At 52.3% G+C, this 18,173-nt stretch overlaps 1 protein-coding gene across 20 annotated transcripts in view; it reads right to left on the bottom strand.

The window, feature by feature from the left end:
- Window positions 1–18,173, bottom strand: part of EHMT1 (euchromatic histone lysine methyltransferase 1) — a 119,331-nt gene that overhangs the window by 69,571 nt on the left and 31,587 nt on the right. For 16 of the 20 annotated variants that reach the window (XR_004319606.1, XR_004319607.1, XR_004319608.1 and 13 more), the window contains one exon: window positions 5,511–5,577. The exons of 1 other annotated variant lie outside the window; for it this stretch is intronic. Coding sequence is in view for 16 of the 19 variants with exons in the window: in XM_032479066.1 (XP_032334957.1) it covers window positions 5,511–5,577 (67 nt within the window). In the remaining 3 variants the exon portion in view is untranslated. Of the gene's footprint in view, window positions 1–5,510; window positions 5,611–18,173 lie in introns of those variants that run through there. 3 more of the 20 variants (XM_032479067.1, XM_032479056.1, XM_032479069.1) reach the window with 2 other exon arrangements.

Here is an 18,173-nt window from a genome sequence, read left to right as displayed (position 1 = left end):
GAGCAGAAAACCAGAAGTGATCTCAGGTGATCTGCCGAGCCTTCGCAGCCGACAGGGCCCTGCGTGCAGAAAACCGCAAGTGATCTACAGGTGATCTACCGAACCAATGACTGAGTTCAGAAAGAATGGTTAGAAGAACAAAGCTGGATCTAGGCCTCACACCTTATATAAACATTAACTCAAGATGGAAAAGGAACGATAATATAAAATGCAGACTACGAAACTCTCCTCCTGGTCTAGGGCTCAGCAGAGAGTCTCATCCTTAACACCAAAAGCACAGTCCCCAAAAGGAAAACTGACAAACTACAGTTCATCAAAATCAAAAATGTCTCAAAACTAAACAGTAGCAAATCTAAGCCACACTGAGATGCCTCTTCACGCCCTCTGGGATGGCTGTGATTAAGGAGATGAGCCTGCAACACGTGGAGAGGTGGAAGACCTTGTGCCCTGACGCTGGGAATGCTGGGACTGCTAAGCTGTGCGTTTGTATTGGCAGTTGTGGCAACTTCTCACAAAACCACGCATCCACCATGCAAAAGCAAGTGCACTCGTGGCGTTTCTTCCAGGGAAATGAAGTCGCGCCCGACAGACATGAACACAGGTGTCCCACGGCTGCAACAGACGCCCTTCAGCAAGTAAGTGCTTATCAGACCGCGGCCCAGCCGCCCAGACTCTGCTTAAGGTGAAGCAGCACCCGGGAAGAGTCCCAGGGAATTGCTCCAAGTGGAAACAGTCAACCCCACAAGGCAGCGCTCCGCATGCTCCTGCTCACACAGACCCAGAGCACAGGCCGCTGGCGCCAGGGCCACACCGAGGGCAGGACGGGAGGGGCGGTGGGCACAGAAGAGGATGCTTGCGACACGGACGCGCTCTGCAGACTGGCGGCGGTGGGGGACGCACAGACCCACACATGTGATAAAAACGCACCAAGAAACAGGGAGTGCAAGCAGAAGCGGGGAAACCCGAGTGAGGCTGGCAGACGGTCTCAATGCCGACACCCTGGTCATGACCCTGTGCAACGGTTCTCAGGATGCCACCACTGGGGAAACCGTAAAGGGGGCGTGGGGTCTCTCTGTTTTAGGTCTCATAACTGTGTGTGAATCTACAATTATCCCAAAGTAAAGTTCAGTCACAGGAGACAAACTGCACATCCATGTACTAGCAACAGGCAGTTCTAAAGTGAATGCTGAACACCAGGTACAGCAGCACAAGGAGACAGGGAACAATCCAGAGGGCAAGGCCTGGACACCAAAGAGCAGCAGACGCAGCCAAGCACGGTTCAAGGAAGATTAAATAAACGGAGAAGCGCGGGTTCCTCATGAGTCAGAAAACTCGATACTGACTTGTACGTGGGTGGGCAACAGCAGCTCGACCAGGTGAGAGGAAGTCCCAGTGCCGGGCGTTCAGGAGGGACCCCAAGGGGCCAATACCTCAGCAAGAAGGTGCGACGGCACCTGCTACAGAAGCCAGGCCCCCCAGGCGGCCTCCAGCTGCCGGTCGCGGCACGTCAGCGCTGAAACGGCTTACAGCCAGGCCAAGAAGGGCCGTCCTTGTCTGCAAGTCAGTCAGTCAAGCACCCTGGAAAAATCCAACAATGGGGGGGGGCGGCGGGGAATAACCAAATCCAACATCACAGTCAATCCACCTGCAATACAACTCAAAATAGCTAACCCAAAATTACAAGGCACAGAAGAGAAGCAGGAGAATCCATGAGGAGAAAAACTGGTCGGTCAAACACCCAGATCTGACGCAGAGGGTGGAAGCGCGGCTGCCGCAGGGCTGCGGCTGGCCGACCGCGGGAGGAGGGCAAGACATTGACAAGGCCCGGCGCCCAGCGGGGCTCCTGAAGATGGCGATCGGCGAGCCTACGTCCTGAAGCCACCATAAGACGACATCACCGCAGGGGGGGCGGAACACCCAGAACACCCTCGGCACCTGTGCCAAGCAGCGCCCAGAGGCCGGAAGGCCGAGGACCCGGCCCGGTGAGCCAAGCCGTGGGGCCTCCCGGGCAGAAGTACCTCACACGGGGCCCACGACAAGAGGGAGTGAAAACGTAGCCTGGAAGAAGTAATGGCTGAAAAACATTTTTCTGCCAACGATTTTCCAAATTTAGTGAAAACGGTAAAATCAAGGAACGGTGAAGCTTAACGAACTCTAGTCAAGAAAAGCAGAAGCTGGACCAAACCACAACAATAACCAAACTGCTGAAAACCAGGGACAAAACCCCACGGCAGTCAGAGGAGGCACCCCCACACAGAGGAGAAGAGAAGAACGCGTGGGTTCCTGGGAAACACCAGCAAGCCAGGGACAAGGGGCCCCGTCTGCGAACCGCCTCGTGAGAGCTCCACAGCCAGCACCTCAGCCAGACGGCTGAGAAAACCGGTGACGAACAGAAAGACAAGCCGAATGCCCAATAAAATTCTTCAGGCGAGAGGGAAGTGACACCACACAGAAACTCACCTACAAAAAGGAACTAGGAGTATCAGAAATGATAAACACCCAAGAAAATATAGAAGAACTTACATCCTTGCTCAAGTTTTGTTAAAAGATAACTGAATGATTAAAGCAAACACAGTAACAACAGACTGTGTGGCTTATAACATCTGCAGAAGTAAAATCTACAGCCACAGCGTCAAGGATAAGAGGGGAAGCGGAGCGGACTATTTTTAAAATAAAACGTTATACCCAGAGTGGCATAATACCATTTAAAGGCAGACTCTGACTAAAGATGGATTTGCGAGCCTCAGAACAAACACTGAAAAGAAAGAAAGGGGACAGCTAACAAGCCAACAGTGGCAATGATAAGGAGTCACAAAATATATTCAGTCAAAAAGAATGTAACAACAGGGAAAAGGGAGCAACGAAAAAATGGAAAAAACAGGAACAATACAAATCCATGGTCCAAACACCTCAGTGCAAAGGCGGACGTCACCCGACTGGGCACAAAAGTCAGACCTAGTTAAACTGTGCCTGCCCACAAGAAACCACTTCAAACCTGCGTCTTAAGACGCAGACAGGCTAGATGTAATCAATGGGAGAGACACAGCACACAGCCCCCGAGGGGACGTGGGGTGACCACACACCAGCAGCAGAAGACTTCAGACAAAGAGTGTCTCTTTGCAGACCACATGACATCAGACATGGAAAGTCCAAAGGAAGTCAGAAAAGCCACAAGTAACAAGCAGGCTCAGTACGGTTGCAAGGTATGAGTTCAATAAACAAAAATAAATTGTATTTTATATACAGTTCTATGTATCAGTGAGCAAATTTTAAAAGACACTTTTTAAAATTGCATCTGAAAGAGTGTTGAAAATACTCAGGGGCACACTCACACACACACGAAGCAGTGTGAGGCCTGTGCACGGAAGCCACGAGACACGACTGGGAGAAATTAAAGACCTGAATCACCACAAAGACACCCCACGTCCACGGTTGGACGGCGCTGCGCTGCTGAGACCACGGTGCCTCCCAAGTGACCTCAGCACAGTCCACACCAAAACCCCGCCCGGCTTGGCCGCAGACACGCTGACCCTGAGGTTCATACGGACCCAGAAGAGGCGAACTTGACAAGGAGGCCGGACACATCCCCATTCGGCAGCTTCCTACGAAGCAACAGAAACCAACAGGGTACGGGCGCCAGCGAGAGGAAAGATGTCATGGAACAGAAACAAACCCTCACGTTTCCAGACTCGTGCCTTCTGACCGATGCAAGGACAGTCCAATGGGATAGTCTCCTCAACAAGTGGCGCTGGGACAGATGGACCCCGACCTCACACTACGAAATGGATCCAAGACCCAAGCGTAAGACGAAAACACACGCACACATCTTTGTGACCTTCCGTGAAGCAATGGTTTCTTACACGCAAGAGCACAAGCAACCAATGAGAAAAACAGAGAAAAGCCTGGACTTTATTTTGAGCTTCCAAGGCCACCACCAAGAAAGGGAAAAGACAACCCAGAGGCTGGAGAGAATCTTTGCAAATCACGCATCTGATAAGGAGCCTGTATCTGCAATATGTTTTTAAAAACCTGGCACTCCATCAATAAAAATCAACAGCCAATTTTTAAAATGGGCAAAGGGTCTGAATAGACATTTCTTCACGGAAGGTACACAGACGGCCGGTGCACAAGAAGAAAATGCTCAGCACCACCAGCCATTAGGGAGACTCAAGACCACGAAGAGACTGCACTGCACGCCCCCGGGGCGGCTGCAATGAGGAAGGCGGGAACCAGCAAGGGCTGTCAGGAGCCTTCCTCACCGCTGGGGGTGTCCAAGCGGGCAGCTGCCACAGGAATCAGTCTGGAGGTTCCTCAGAAGGAACATCGAGGCCTTGGCTCAGAGGCCGAGTGTGAGGAGGAACTGGCACCTGGCAGCATTCACCCGTACCTTCATTTAGGAAAGGCCCCAGGAGGGGAGCCAGGGGGAGGGGGAGCCAGAGAGGGTGGGAGCCCATGAAGAGGACGTTTCACGGAACAGGGGGGAGGACAGCACCAGGAGAACACTGGGCGAGGTCTCCAAAGGTTCTGCCAACATGCACAAAGGGACAGGCAGCTCTGGGAGGCGAGCGCCCCAGGGCCAGCTGGGGGTGTGGCAGCGAGAGCAGGTGGGCTGGGGAAGAACCCGGGGTGAAGGTGAAGACAGGATGCAGGGCAGGGCCACGGCCATCAGTCCACCAGGGACAGGCCTGGCTGCCAGGGAAAGACGCCCCAAGGACAGAGGGCAGACCTGAGCCAGCCCCTCAGAGAGCAGGTGTCTGACCTGGAAGGGAGTGGGGTTTGGACTAGCCCTGGGCAGCAAGGTCCCTGACCCCACAAGCCCCCTGCTCCCAGGAACCCAACACTGGGAGACTCACGGTGCCCGGGGCAGTGGCCGCGCCAGGAGGAGCATGGCCCCATCGCTGGCAGGGCTCCTCCCACGGTCTCGTGTGCTCAGCCCTCATGTCCGCCCCAGCTGTCCCAGGACCGCATGCCCAACCTCGTGCAGATGCAGCCAAGCAGAGTCCAGTGCCCACATCGCTCCGGGGCCTCCTGTCGCATGGTGTCCGGTCAAGATGCTACTCCCCAGTGGCCTGGTCAGCACCTTGGTCAGCACCCTGGTAGCCCACGTGTGAGACAGCGGGGTTCACCTGTCAGTCTTTTCCCCAAGTCTTAACAAACGTAGAGCCCTGCGTCTCCCACCAGGGCTCCTCCCAGGGTAGCCAGGACCCCCAAAGTTCCCCTCTGCAAACACCCCCTTGCCTGCCAGCCTCCCTGCTTCCTGGCACCTCCGCTGTTTCCAGAGCCCCCAGATTCACCAGCAAGGACGTCACACCAACAGAGTCATGGCTCATGCCTGCGGGGGGCTCCCCTCACTCAGCAGATCACCTTCTGTGCCCACCACACCCAGCACTGACCAGGCCACAGCCCGCAGCGGTCGGCGACCAACTGAACAAGCTGCCCCGCACCCACAGGCTCCCGGGCGCAGGGACCAGGACCTCAGGCCAGCCCCACACAACCAGGCACAGCCTTACCTTCTCTCAGCAGCTCAGCTCTCAGGCAGCGGTCCTGCTTCGTCTCCCCCTTTGCCGGAACCGCCTGCTGAAGAGAAACAGCCATCAGCGCAACCCGTCCACCCGCCAGCCGGTCTCTTCTCAACGGGCACCGAATCCGAACCACAACCGGACCACGGGTAAAAGCCGCTACCAGTGGGCCCTCGGCAACCAGGGAGCACCCGGCCAGCGGCAGACGCACAGAACACGGTCTCCCCAGAGGAGGAGGACTAGCATTCAAACCAGGCCAAGGAAATGGCTACTTTACCCGTACTTGGGGGACACTGTCTTAACAAGAACGCATCCATGCATTGCTTTCATAATTAGACATCACAAATGTTTTGGCTCTATTATAGGAATGCTACAACTTATTTCAAAGTGCATTCTGCTGGTGACAATACTTCATGTAAGTATTTCAAATGTCCAACCCCTACAAAACAGGTCAGAAACAGATAAATCAAGAAAACTCAATAAAAACCTGAGCCACTCAGGAGCTCAGTCTCCCACACTGAGGCACGAATTATACGAGCGCTCCTGCAGTGTCGTGGCTCCTTCCTCGTCTCTAACACTGAAGTGCGTAGTTATTTAAGTGTTCTGCAAGCCTGTCCTTTTACTGCAGAGCATCCAGAGTACACCAGCCCTGACCGCCTGAACTTCAGGGCTCTTCTAGGGGGTGATGTCAGAGTTTCTGTCATCTTTCTCTCACTAGCCACTGTTTATCTAAAAAAAGAAAAAAATCAGCCGTGTGGCAGACACCAATGGGGCAAGCGCCTGAGAGGGCTGAGCCTTGGACCCTCCTGTGCAGGGGAGTCCTGGTCGTGGGCCTCTGTCAGCCCCAGAAAGCCTGGCCCTTCTCGGAGGCTCCCTGCAGCCTCCTGCACAGAGACCCAACCACTGATGCCATCATGGAAGTGAGTGTCTTCTCATTTTCTCACTCCAACTTAGCAAACACAGTGCAAAGGGCCCAAAGGGAAAGTTCTAAACACAGCAATAAGGCTGTAACCACAAAGAGTGCCAGATTCGATGCTGCTTCCAAATACTTAATCTTCAAAATGGCGTGTCTGGCTCACTGGACACCCCTCCAGGGACCAGCACAGATGGAGCCTGGTGCACACGGGCCGAGGGGCAGGAGGCTCCGGCCCTGGACTCACAGGATCATCACAGAAACACAAAAGCCAGGAGCCGACACAACTCCACGCTCTGCCGCCGGTAGGGCTCCACAGTGGGACTCCCAGGGAGAGCTGTGAGCTCCGGGCATCCTTCACAGACAGAGGTTGAGAAGGGTGACTCTAACTGCTACACATACCTCAAGTTTAAAAGTGGTCAAAGCCACTTCAGAATGAATGTGAGACATACTTACTAGAACCACGAAGAACAGCTCCTGCACTAGGAGGGGAAGGAAGGGTGCAGTCAGTGTCCCAGTGTGGCCTCAAGTGTTTCTATCCTGACCCTGTGTGTCTGTGTGTGCGTGCACATGTGTGCACGTGTGCGTGGCATCGGCTGGTCAGCTTTCACAGATTATCTATAAGAGACCCAACGATGGCAAGATACTAGGAGAAAGGAAGAGAAACCCTCTCGATGCTCATCTCGGTGGTGAGCGCCGCTCACTCAGCATCTGGTGACCCCGCTGGTGGCCCTGACGCTGAAAGGAAAGCCCCCCCACACACTGGCCGCCAGCACCAGGCACAGGGAGGGCCTTCTCTCCCCAAGAGCAGAGAGGTTTCGGTTCCAGCAGGCACAAGAGAGATGCCAAAATCCCACCTGCCACTTCCTGCTCTCTGCCCAAGGTCTGGGCCAGCGACAGCGTCTCCTCCCTAAGAACCTCGGTGGCACCAATGCAGGACTGTAGTGCCAAACAGGTTGTCAGCAATGGGCCGTATCTTCAGTCCAAGAGATGTCTGAGATGTAGAGCGCTACCCACCCACCACCTAATTTTAAACTGTTTTCCACATTCCAGTTTCACTCACTATCTATTAAACGGGGTGGAGAGGAGAATGAATCCTTTCAATATCTCATAGATTTCCTTTTCCCTCTTTGTCTTTTTGTTTTTCCCACTGGCAGAAAAAGGAGAGTTAGTTCCTAAATTTGGAAAACACAATTAATACCCAAAGCAGCACCATCAACTACATGTAAGGGGCTCTGCAATATCAGAACAGACTCCCTTTCCATCTGCTGCTTAACCCTCATCGGGCCTCCCCGCACAGAAGTAAACCAATGGCGCTACGCCTTGCTGTTCCCTTGATCCAGACCCTCTCAGCTGCTGCGTCCCACCTCCACAGGCTCTGACGAGGTGATGCTGACATCCCCGCCGAGGGGGACTCCGTGTGCCCTGCCATGCTCGGGGCCTGCACCCCGAGACTGTGGCTGACATCCGAGGAGCCCAGACCACGGGGAGGCTGAGAGCACTGTGCAGGGCGCTCCAGCCCAGCGCGGAGTCTCCTGGCGGAGACCCCAGGCTCCTGGACCAGGAAAGAGCTGTCATCCTCCGCGCCCCCTGCCCACGCTGCTGCCCCCATGAGGGACAACAGGGACCACAGCCGTCTCAGGGCACTGTGTCCCAGCGTGGTGCCCAGCAGGCCACCGAGACGGGCTCTTCCCCTCCGTGCTCCCCAGACAACGTGGGGCCCCCCCAGGTCAGAGCAAACACACCCACCCGGCACACAGTTAATGCCAAGCAGGCAACCCGACCACACAAGCTTCCTGCTCCTGGGGCCGGGCCCGGAAGGCACAGCTGGGGTCGACCCTCCCGGTCTGGATCTATGGAGAAGACGCAACAAATCCGGACATGCAGGAGGTGCCACGGAGCCCGCCAGGGAAGGCATCAGCACCTGCACCTGGCGGCCCGCAACGCCCTTAGCTTCTGTGCGTTATACTCCACTATTCGGACCCCATCAGGGATGTGAAGGAAAATAAAAAGCAGCCTGGACCACCACAAGCTCCAAGCAGCTGGCGGGGGCGGGGCCAGCACAGGTGTCTGTTGTGAGGGCGGAAACCAGGGAGGTGGCCACACAGCATCTGTTTGGTCTCACCTCCCTCTGGGGGGAGACGGCTACACATACTTCTCACCACCAAGAAACAGACCGATTCCCTAGCTTACATGGCAGTCTCCCGTGAGTTTCAACAATACTATTGGCACAACTTAGTTTACTGACAAAATCCAGTTTGCAGACCAGCAAAGGTGACACCTGCCTCCCACAGGGAGCCCTCCAGGGCTGCGAACTGGCGGGGGCGGGGTGCTCACAGGGCACACACACAACCTGTGGAGACTGCGCAGCCTCGACCCGCAGGGCTTGAAAGCGGCAAACGCTGCTCCCTCTCCCTTACTTAGCTGAGCTTGCAGTCAGTCAAGACGAAAACGCAGGCTTCCACTGGGAGCTGGGAGGCCCCACTGGCAGAAGGGCACCCAGCAGGGCCAGTGGGGCCACAAGGCACTGCCGTCCACCGTGGGCCTCATTCCAGGCCCAGCCTGTCCCAAGGGCTCAGCACCCTGAGAGTCACCCTATAAAACAAAGCTTCGACAATATAACACCACCTGGGGGCGGGGGGGTCACGCACGTCACGCCATTCTTAGGTGATCAATATAAAAAACAAAGTGGGCAACGGTGCATCGATACATCCGCCCTAAGCAAAGCGTGCACAGAGTTTCAGATGTGGGATGTTCCGCAAGACCGCTGCGTGGCTTCCAGGGCACGGAGCGTCACTGGCAGCTCCCTCACCCACAGGAGGCGGCGCCCCAGGTGAACATACGTCATCGGACTCTCTCCCAAACGCGACACAGTCTAAAAGAACGTTTCTCGTTTTAACTCTTGTCAGAACTCCTTTCTAAAGCAAAAAAAAATTTAAGTTGATTGGAAAAAAGCCGTATAATGACGCAAGGCCGTGGGAAATACCGGAAGGCACATACAAGGCCAATGCAGGGTCCCCCGTCCCCGATAGTACTGTGGCACCCTGAGCGATATTGGCCTGGTGTTTTCACAAGTCTCATTTCGTGCCATTTCCAAATTCTTCCAGAGTCCAGTCACCCTTCTCATTAGTTCTGCCTATTTTGCCCTTCAGTAGAATCAGCAATTTCCCATGAGCTTTAGTAAACAGTGCTTCTTGCATAGCTCAGGGGAAGGGAGCAGATTTAGGAGCTCCTGTATCAAAGGCACGTGGGGACAAAACCACCAGGGTCCGGACGCAGAGGCACATGGTTCCAGCCAGAGCGCGCAGGGCTGCTGGCCGGCAACGGCCGCCGCCAGCACCCCGACGAAGGGCCACCCCACACCCGCCATGGGGGGGCTCCAATTAGGAGGCCGGACTGTAGCCAGTGCTGGTGAGGAAGTGGAGAAACTGAAACCCTCATCATGCACTGTGGCAGGGACACAGAATAAAGCGGCTGCTTTGGAGAGAGCTGGTGCCGCCCCAGAAAGCTGCACACAGAATCCCCAGACGACCCAGCGATTCCACTGCTAGTCTCAACCCGAGCAACTGAAAACAGGCACGTCTGAGACCTCCGTCCCAAAACGCCCACAGCAACACTATTCAACACGGCCCAAAGCTGGAGAAAACAAAGGTGCTCACCAACAGGCAGTCACACGCAACAGGGTGCGAGAGCATCACGCGGCCGGAGAGGGAGCAACGTTACGACACGCTGCAACGTGGATGAACCTCAAAAACATGGTGCTGAGGGAGACAAGCCAGACCCAGGGTAACAAATGCTGTAGAGGGCTGCTTAGTGGGACAGCCAGTTCAGGTAAATTCAGAGACATGGGAAAGGGAAGGCACTGCTTAACAGGTGCAGAGTTTCTGCTCGGGGTGATGAACGTATTTCAGAGCTACATGTGATGATGTGGCACAATGTTGTGAAAGTACCTAATGTGACTGGATAAAGAAGCTGTGGCATATTTATACAATGGAATACTATTCAGCCATAAAAATGACAACATACTGCCATTTGTAGCAACACGGATGTCCCAGGAGAATGTCATTCTAAGTGAAGTAAGCCAGAAAGAGAAAGAAAAATACCACATGAGATGGCTCATATGTGGGATCTTAAAAAAAAAAAAAAAAAAAAAAAAAGGAGGAGGAGACAAACGAACTTAAATATAAAACAGAAACAGACTCACAGACATAGAATACAAACTTGTGGTTGCCAGGGGAAGTGGGGTGGAAAGGGATAGACTGGGAGTGCAAGATTTGTAGATACTGACAGGTATACATAAAATAGATAGCGGGGAGGGTATAGTTCAAGTGGTAGAGCGCATGCTTAGCGTGCAGGAGGTCCTGGGTTCAATACCCAGTACCTCCTCTAAAAATAAATAAACCTAATTACCTCCCTACCCGCCAAAATAAAATAATTAAATACAATTTAAAAAAGAGAACAGATAAACAAGTTTATACCGTATAGCCCAGGGAAATATATTCAAGATCTTGTAGTAGCTCACAGTGAAAAAGAATATGAATATATTTATATTCATGTATGACTGAAAAATTGTGCTGTACACCAGAAATTGACACAACATGGTAAACTGACTATATAACTCAATAATAAATAAATAAACGAATAAATAAGAAAGAACCTAACGTAACCAAAAGGAACACTTAAAGATGATTAAAATGATAAAATGTATATTTAAGTACATTTTACCACAAAAAAGGGGGGAAAAGATTGAGAGGCGTGAAAACATAACCTTACAGATGCAATCACGAACATCTTTAATGAAACCAATGCAATCATTAGAAAAGACTCCTTTAAAAGGAGAGGTGTATTTATAAGAGTAAAAATCAGATAACAATAAATATTAGTGTAGTAAGAAAAACAGGATGTAGCATAATGGTGCTGAGTGCACATCACGGATACATTTCAGGACACCTACTGACTTCCTGATGTCGGCAGCACACGAGTGTCTGCGGAAATGCACCCCAGCACCAGGAACAACAGGGCGTCCATGAGGCAGCCTGACCTCCAAGGGCTCGTGAAAATCATACTCGAAGCTTTTCCATTAAGTGTGGAAGTATTTCAGAAGTAAGAACAATAAAAGAAACTTCTACGGAATAGCACTGCATTTCCTGACGGGCTCAAGCACGTCTCTGCACAACACGGCAAGATCTGGAAGGGTCCATCCACATCGCCTTGCCCTGACAGAAGGTGTGGGGTCAGATGGGAGACCCTGCCTGCACAAGACTCAGTTTTCAAAAGAAAAATTCATGTATTACTGTATCATTTCATTTTTTTAATTCAACTGAAGGAAATTAATTGGGAAAAATTGAAAAGTGAAAATTACCCAAAAGCCAACTAAACATGAGTGTATAACCGTCCAAACGCTTTCCTGTGACAATGTGCTCACAAAAGTATAACCAACCTGGATCATATAAAAGGGACCCTACAGACACCTGAGGGAACCAGTTTCCCTGAACCAATGTGAACAAGAGAACCCACCCCCAGGGCGGAGGCTGCAGAGACCTCGTCATGGGGACGGGGACACACGGCATCGCCTACAAGATCCTGCACCAGACCCACTGGGGAACACGCTGGGTATTTGCAGTGACGCTGTCATGTGACACTCTGCACGCAGCACTCTGTAACTCCTCCATGAAAGAGCCCCAAAGAGAAAGGACAGAGCTGGGGAGCATGCTCCTCTCCCACCCACTGAGCCCTGTGTCTCTGCAGGACCCCACAGAGGGGCTCCCCCTCCTCCTCACAGACCAACTCCGGATCCCTTCACGCCCACCTGCGCCAAAGCCATCACCCAGGACTCACTTCCAATCAGAAGGGAGAAGGGAGGGGAAGCTCTCCAGGGGCAGGAGCCCCCAGCCTGGCGACCATGGGGCCTGGTGCATCTCTCTGCTTCAGGGACAGGTTCCTGCGCGGGCCGCACTCACCAAGGAGGGGACCCAGAGGTGACGGTGGAACAGGAAGACCGCAGAGAAGAAGCACAGGCTGTGCCACTGCTGCTCTGAACTTGCTCTCCAAGATTTGACAAAAAAAGCAAAGAGAACAGAAGAAACAGCTCTGGAGCCAGGAGCCAGGAACAGGGAGCTTCCTAGGAACTCTGCCAAGTGAGGGGGAGCCAGCCAGGACAGGGTGCTGGAGGTTCACCAGGAGCTTGAATTGCTACTGCCCTCGTGTTCTCTAATAGACGCCAAGAAGACTGCAATTCTGCTTAATGTCGTCTGGCTCCTGGAACTTGCTTCTTAGAAGAAGCTCTGTGAAGGCTGGCACCCAGGAAGCCCTGGGGTTTTCACGGCTTGTGGACAAGCAGCTTTCGTCTCGGCTTCTGCCATGGTCACACTGACGGAGCTGCCACGCGTGGTCCCCGGGACTGGGACCCACACCCTCAGAGGAAACAACTTGTGCTGTAGAAATTCTCCCCACCCCAGCACCCCCATCTCTCTAGTCCTTTAACTGTATGGCGGACAGAGTAGGGACAGGGCAGTTCTGGCTGGTCACCTCCGCCCCATCCCGGCCAGACTGCAGGCTCCATTCCGGGACACCGGATGGTTCTGCCTGGGACAAGCGTGGGCTCCTGAGGACAGAGGCCCCACACGTGCATGGCAGGGGCCGAGGGAGCGGTATGTCACCTCACACACAAGCCACTCTGCCGTACAAGCAGTGCGACTGGACTCACGGGGACCACGTGGTCTTCCAGCCTCTCAACTGTACACACTTTTCAGAGTTACAACCAGGAAAGGAAAATCCTTAAATTTTTTTTGATGTGAGAACAATGTTGTTAATACACTGTAAGACACTGGCAACCTGTGACACAGACCCCTGAGGGCAGGACGTGTCTCCCCCAGGCTGAAACGCACAGGCCTGAGTGAGGGTTGTCTGGTGTCCAGCCTCTGCAGAGACGCACAGGACTGAGGCCACAGGGCGTGGTCCCAAGCACTGACCTGAGGGAGGGACCCTGGGAACTGACCACATCCCCAGGGCTAGAGCTTTATGCGGGGCCCAGCCCTGCCCCAAAGCATGTCTCTCCTCTGAGGGCAGGCACTCTGTTCCCCTGCAGAACGTGGAGGTACGGGTAAGATGGACTGAGTTTACACACAAGAAAAAGGACACCCTCGTTCTTCTGTCCAGACGCGAAGAGCACGGGCCTCTCTGAAGCACCACAGCGAGGGACACAGTGCGGCGGGGGGGTGGGCACCCAGACGCCTGGCCGTCAGTCAGAAGACCATGCGTGAGCACGGGCAGGCATCTGCTGGGAAAGAGCCCTGAGACCTTCAGGGTCTTCGTTCAGAGTCGAGGGCTGGCAGGCAGGCAGGCAGGCGAGCCTTTGCTGAGTGCTGAGCCTGAAACGTGGACCAGGCTCCACCCAGCGCCTGGGTCTCGTCGGAACGCGGGCGCCGTCTGCTGGCGCACAGAGTAAGTGCAGGCTTGTGCAGAAAACAGTAGAAAAGCATTAATTCTCCCAGATGATCAGAAAGATCACATTCCTAACCCTACAGATTTTTTAAAAAATTTTCCTCAATACTGCTCTGTAACAGGGCTGAAATAACACGGGAAAAACAACACATTCATAGCCAGCCCCCATTCTGACAAAAAGACTGAGCGTGGTAAAGACAATAAACCAAAAGTGTTGAGCATTTTGAAGCATGCAACACAGAAACGTGGAATTCAGCCCCCATGAGAACGCCAGGTCTCTGAGGAAAGGGACTTGGGGGGTTTCCAACCACTACTGCACCGCCAATCCCGGGCCACAGTACACCCCAGGAGCCGCTGTTCCTACGGGCCACGGCAGAGATTAAAACTGAGACCACCTTAAATCACCACTTTCCTCAAAATAAACCCATTACACCCTAACACAAAATATGCTTATGAAAAACAACTATTTTTCAAAACGAAACAGCAGAGACTATAGGGGGAAGGTATAGTTCAAGTGACAGAGCGCGTGCTTAGCATCCACGTCCCTGGGTTCAATCCCTAGTGCCTCCTCTAAAAATAAACTGAATTACCTCCCCCTTTAAAAGGGGGGGGGCAGAGACTAGAGGGGCGGGGCTGCTGCAGCGTTACAAACTTCCCTTCTCAGGCTGAGAGCCCAGCCCCCCACCCGCGCCCCGCCTGCCTCCGGCCCCGCCCCAGCCCCAGCCCCAACCCTGGAGCCCGGCCCCACCCCCGCCCCCGCCCCCGCCCCGCCCCCCGCCTCGGCCCCCAACTCCGGGACCCAGCGGGACGGAAAAAGCAGGCGGCGGTCCAACCGCACAGCCCGGAAGGGCTTTGGGGACCCTCCGCTACGCCGCCCACTACGGCGGAGTCCGTGCTGGTGGGCTGGTCCTGCTGAGCGGACGGACCCAGGACTCGAGGGGGCCGCACCGAGGGGCAGGCAGAAGGCAAGGCAGGGGCGGAAGGATGGGTGCAGCCCAGGTGCGCCTGAGGCCATCCTCGACACAGGGGACCCCTCCTTATTTTATCCAATTTACAAATACAGGATGCAGCTCTTCCGAGCAGCTTTGTTTTCAGAGAGCATTCTCGAAATTCAGGGTCATCTTCCCTTCAGATTTGGAATGCTCATTTTTCTTAATTTTCACTTTTTTAGTTGAAGTATAGTTGATTTACAGTGTTTCTGGTGTACAGCAAAGCGACTGAGTTATACATATATATATTCTTTTTCAGACTTTTCCATTATATGTTATTACAAGATGTTGAATATGGTCCCTCTGCGATACAAGTCCTTGTTTACTGCTTATTACTTTTTTAAAAAATACAGTAATCTATGAAGTGCATATAAAGGAGGGTCTCAATTTTTTTCTATAAAACTGATACATGTTCATTATTTTTTTAAAAATTTGTATTTCAAAAAATACAACAAAAATCTCAGTCCCAATCCCATAATTCAGAATATCCAAGTTAACTATGGGTTTCCCACCATTTTTTCCCCCAAGTAAAACTTAAAACTTGAGGTCTTCTGTAATGCATACAATTACTAAACAGAATAATAACTACCGACAGAAAATCCTCACTAACCCGTCATTCAAACTCTACCAGGGATCCAGGCCTGCAGCAAGCACGGGGTGGACCCCATGGGAGCTCCTGAGTGAACACGGGAAGCACGGGACGGGGTCTGGAGCAGTCACCAACAGTGGCCAAGGACAAGCAAGACAGGAGTTGCCAGCCGGCTGTCTCGGTCGGCCCTGGCCACTGCCAAGATCGCAGCCCGGGGAAGAAGTCCTAGGAAGGAAGGAAGCAGCCAAGGAGAGCAGGGAAGGACAGCAGAGGCAAGAACTGAGACCAGGGTGCAAGCAGCAGCCCCGTCGCCCTGCAAGCACATGGGGATGACAGGACAGCAGTGGAGGGGCAGGAGCATCTGGACAGAGGAGCGGGCACAGGGAATGTGGGTTCCCTGTGTAAGGAGAGGACGTCCAGGGGTGAGGGGCGAGCATGCAGGCTGCTAAGAGACACAGGGCAGCAGCAGCCTGGGTGGTGCTCAGAGCCCCACAGGGGAATGGACGGGGATGGACTGGGGGGACACGGGGGGATGCGGGGTCTCCCTTGGTGGGCAGTTGTAGGGGTGAGGGGGGAGTGTGGGGAGAGGGGGAGAGAGGGAGAGAGGAGGTTGGGGAGGAAGGGGAAACATTTTTTCATATTAATATTATGAAAATAATATTGGCATTATTCATAATAGCCCAAAAAGTGGAACTAATCCAAACGTCCCTCCTCAGATGAATGAGAAAAGCGTGGTCTCCCCCTACCATGACTTAACTTGACTAAAAGGGAATGAGACACTGACACACAGGAAAGCAGGATGATCCTTGGAAACAGCAACCCAGTCACAAAACATCACACGTTACATGATTCCATTCATATGCAATGTCAAGGATATGCAAACCTACAGAGACAGCCGGGAGACTGGGGGGTTGCCAGGGGTTGGGGAGGAGCAAATGGATGGCAAGAGGTTCACGCGGCCTTCTCTCTGCATTAGACAGCCAAAATACCCGATGGGTTACCCAACGAGTTTTAGAAATCGTTCACCCTACCAGGGAGACCGAGAGCGAGCTCCAGGCTACCGTGGGACTGACCATGGTGACACACCAGAGGTTAGGTCCAGAAGGGGCATCTGCGGACCCCTGCAAGAACAAAATGCTGGAGTGTGCGTATACATCTTTTGGGGGAGGAATTATAAGAAATTGTAAGGAAGAGGAAGAGCAGAAAGGGAGGTGGAAGGTTACTTTGCAATAGGCACCTCTTCTCACCATTTAACTTTTTTGTGTTTTTCTTCTTCTGGACCTCAAATGTGCTAAGAATTCTGGTCATTCCAACTCTGGACATGATGCACTGTCACCCTGAACCATGCTTTCTTCACTTACTCAATTATTCTTAATCGTGTAACAAGGACCCATTAACCCGCCTACCACAAGGAAACTAGGGTCCTGACGAGACTACATCTAACTGTCCACATGGTTTCCCCACCCCTCCTCACCCGGCCTCTACACACCCAAAGCAGCTATTAAAACAGAACCTGTGGACTGCAGCTTCGTAAAAAAAAAAAAAAAAAAAAGTCCCAAAATTAACAAGCTAATGACAAGTTCATCTCAAGAAAGTACAACTGAACAATAAAATAAATAGAAATGAGAAGGAAGCAGACAATAAAATTGATGGAAATTTCTATTAAAAATACGGATGAGCTTCTAAACAAGGTATCAGCAACTTCAATTCAACTGGAAATAAAGTTAATACTAGCAGGTATTATGGGTGTGTCTCAGGCATGCAAGTGCGACTGAACTTAAGAAAAATTCACAAATGTAGTTCAGAGTAAGATTTTTAAAGATGTAGATTTGGTAAAATTCAATACCCAAGTATGATTTTAAAAACTCAGTAAATTAGGAAGAGGAGAGAATTGTGCTTGTTCTGATAAAGAACACGAAGAACTAATACAGTAAACATCATCCTAAATGGGGAAACATAGGAACCATTCCCTTCAAAATCAAGAATGATCATGAGAAGCAAATAAAAACTAGACAGGGACAGCCACACAGGGTAACAGCAAAAGTGGCTCAGTGTTAACATGGGGCACCTGGGTGAAGGGCATATGGAAATTCTGCCTATTATTTCTGTAAGAGTTTTTTAAGTCTGAAATTATTTCAAACAGGCAAGTTCATAAAATAGTAGAAATAAGTAAAACCAAGAACACGGACATTGCTTCCATTCAGCACTGACTGGGAGTCCTAACCAGTACAATTAGACAAGAAATGTGCGGCCTGAGGATCAGAAAGGAAGAAACAGAAATGTTACTATCTGCAGATTATACTGCCTACAGATTACCAGGAGTAACAGCGGAGCTTAGCAAAGGAACTATATGCATACATGAGGTTAAATATTCAGCTAGCTGTCCTGCTACACACCATCACTGAGCAATCGGACATGATAATTAAGGAGAAGTCATACCTCATTTACAGCAGCATCGGACAGGCACAAGTTGTGGAGCCGGCTGGCCCTCACTGGAGTCAAAACCCCCACCCCTGGGCTCTCAGTGGGCCTGGAGCCATTGACACCTTAACCCCCATCCCCACTGCAGGACCCTCCGCATACCTCCACTTTCTGCAAGATAAAAACACCTCAGTGTGTGTTTACCCTAACAAAACCCATCGCCCCAGGAGACAGCCCGGCTCACAACGCCTCAGAGACAGGCTCACATCCTGCCCTCATCAAAGTCGTAGAGGAGTCCT

This window comes from Camelus ferus, chromosome 4, assembly GCF_009834535.1.
Source record: "Camelus ferus isolate YT-003-E chromosome 4, BCGSAC_Cfer_1.0, whole genome shotgun sequence".
In the NCBI taxonomy this organism is placed as follows: domain Eukaryota; kingdom Metazoa; phylum Chordata; class Mammalia; order Artiodactyla; family Camelidae; genus Camelus; species Camelus ferus.
This window is presented reverse-complemented; position numbering and strand designations above follow the sequence as displayed.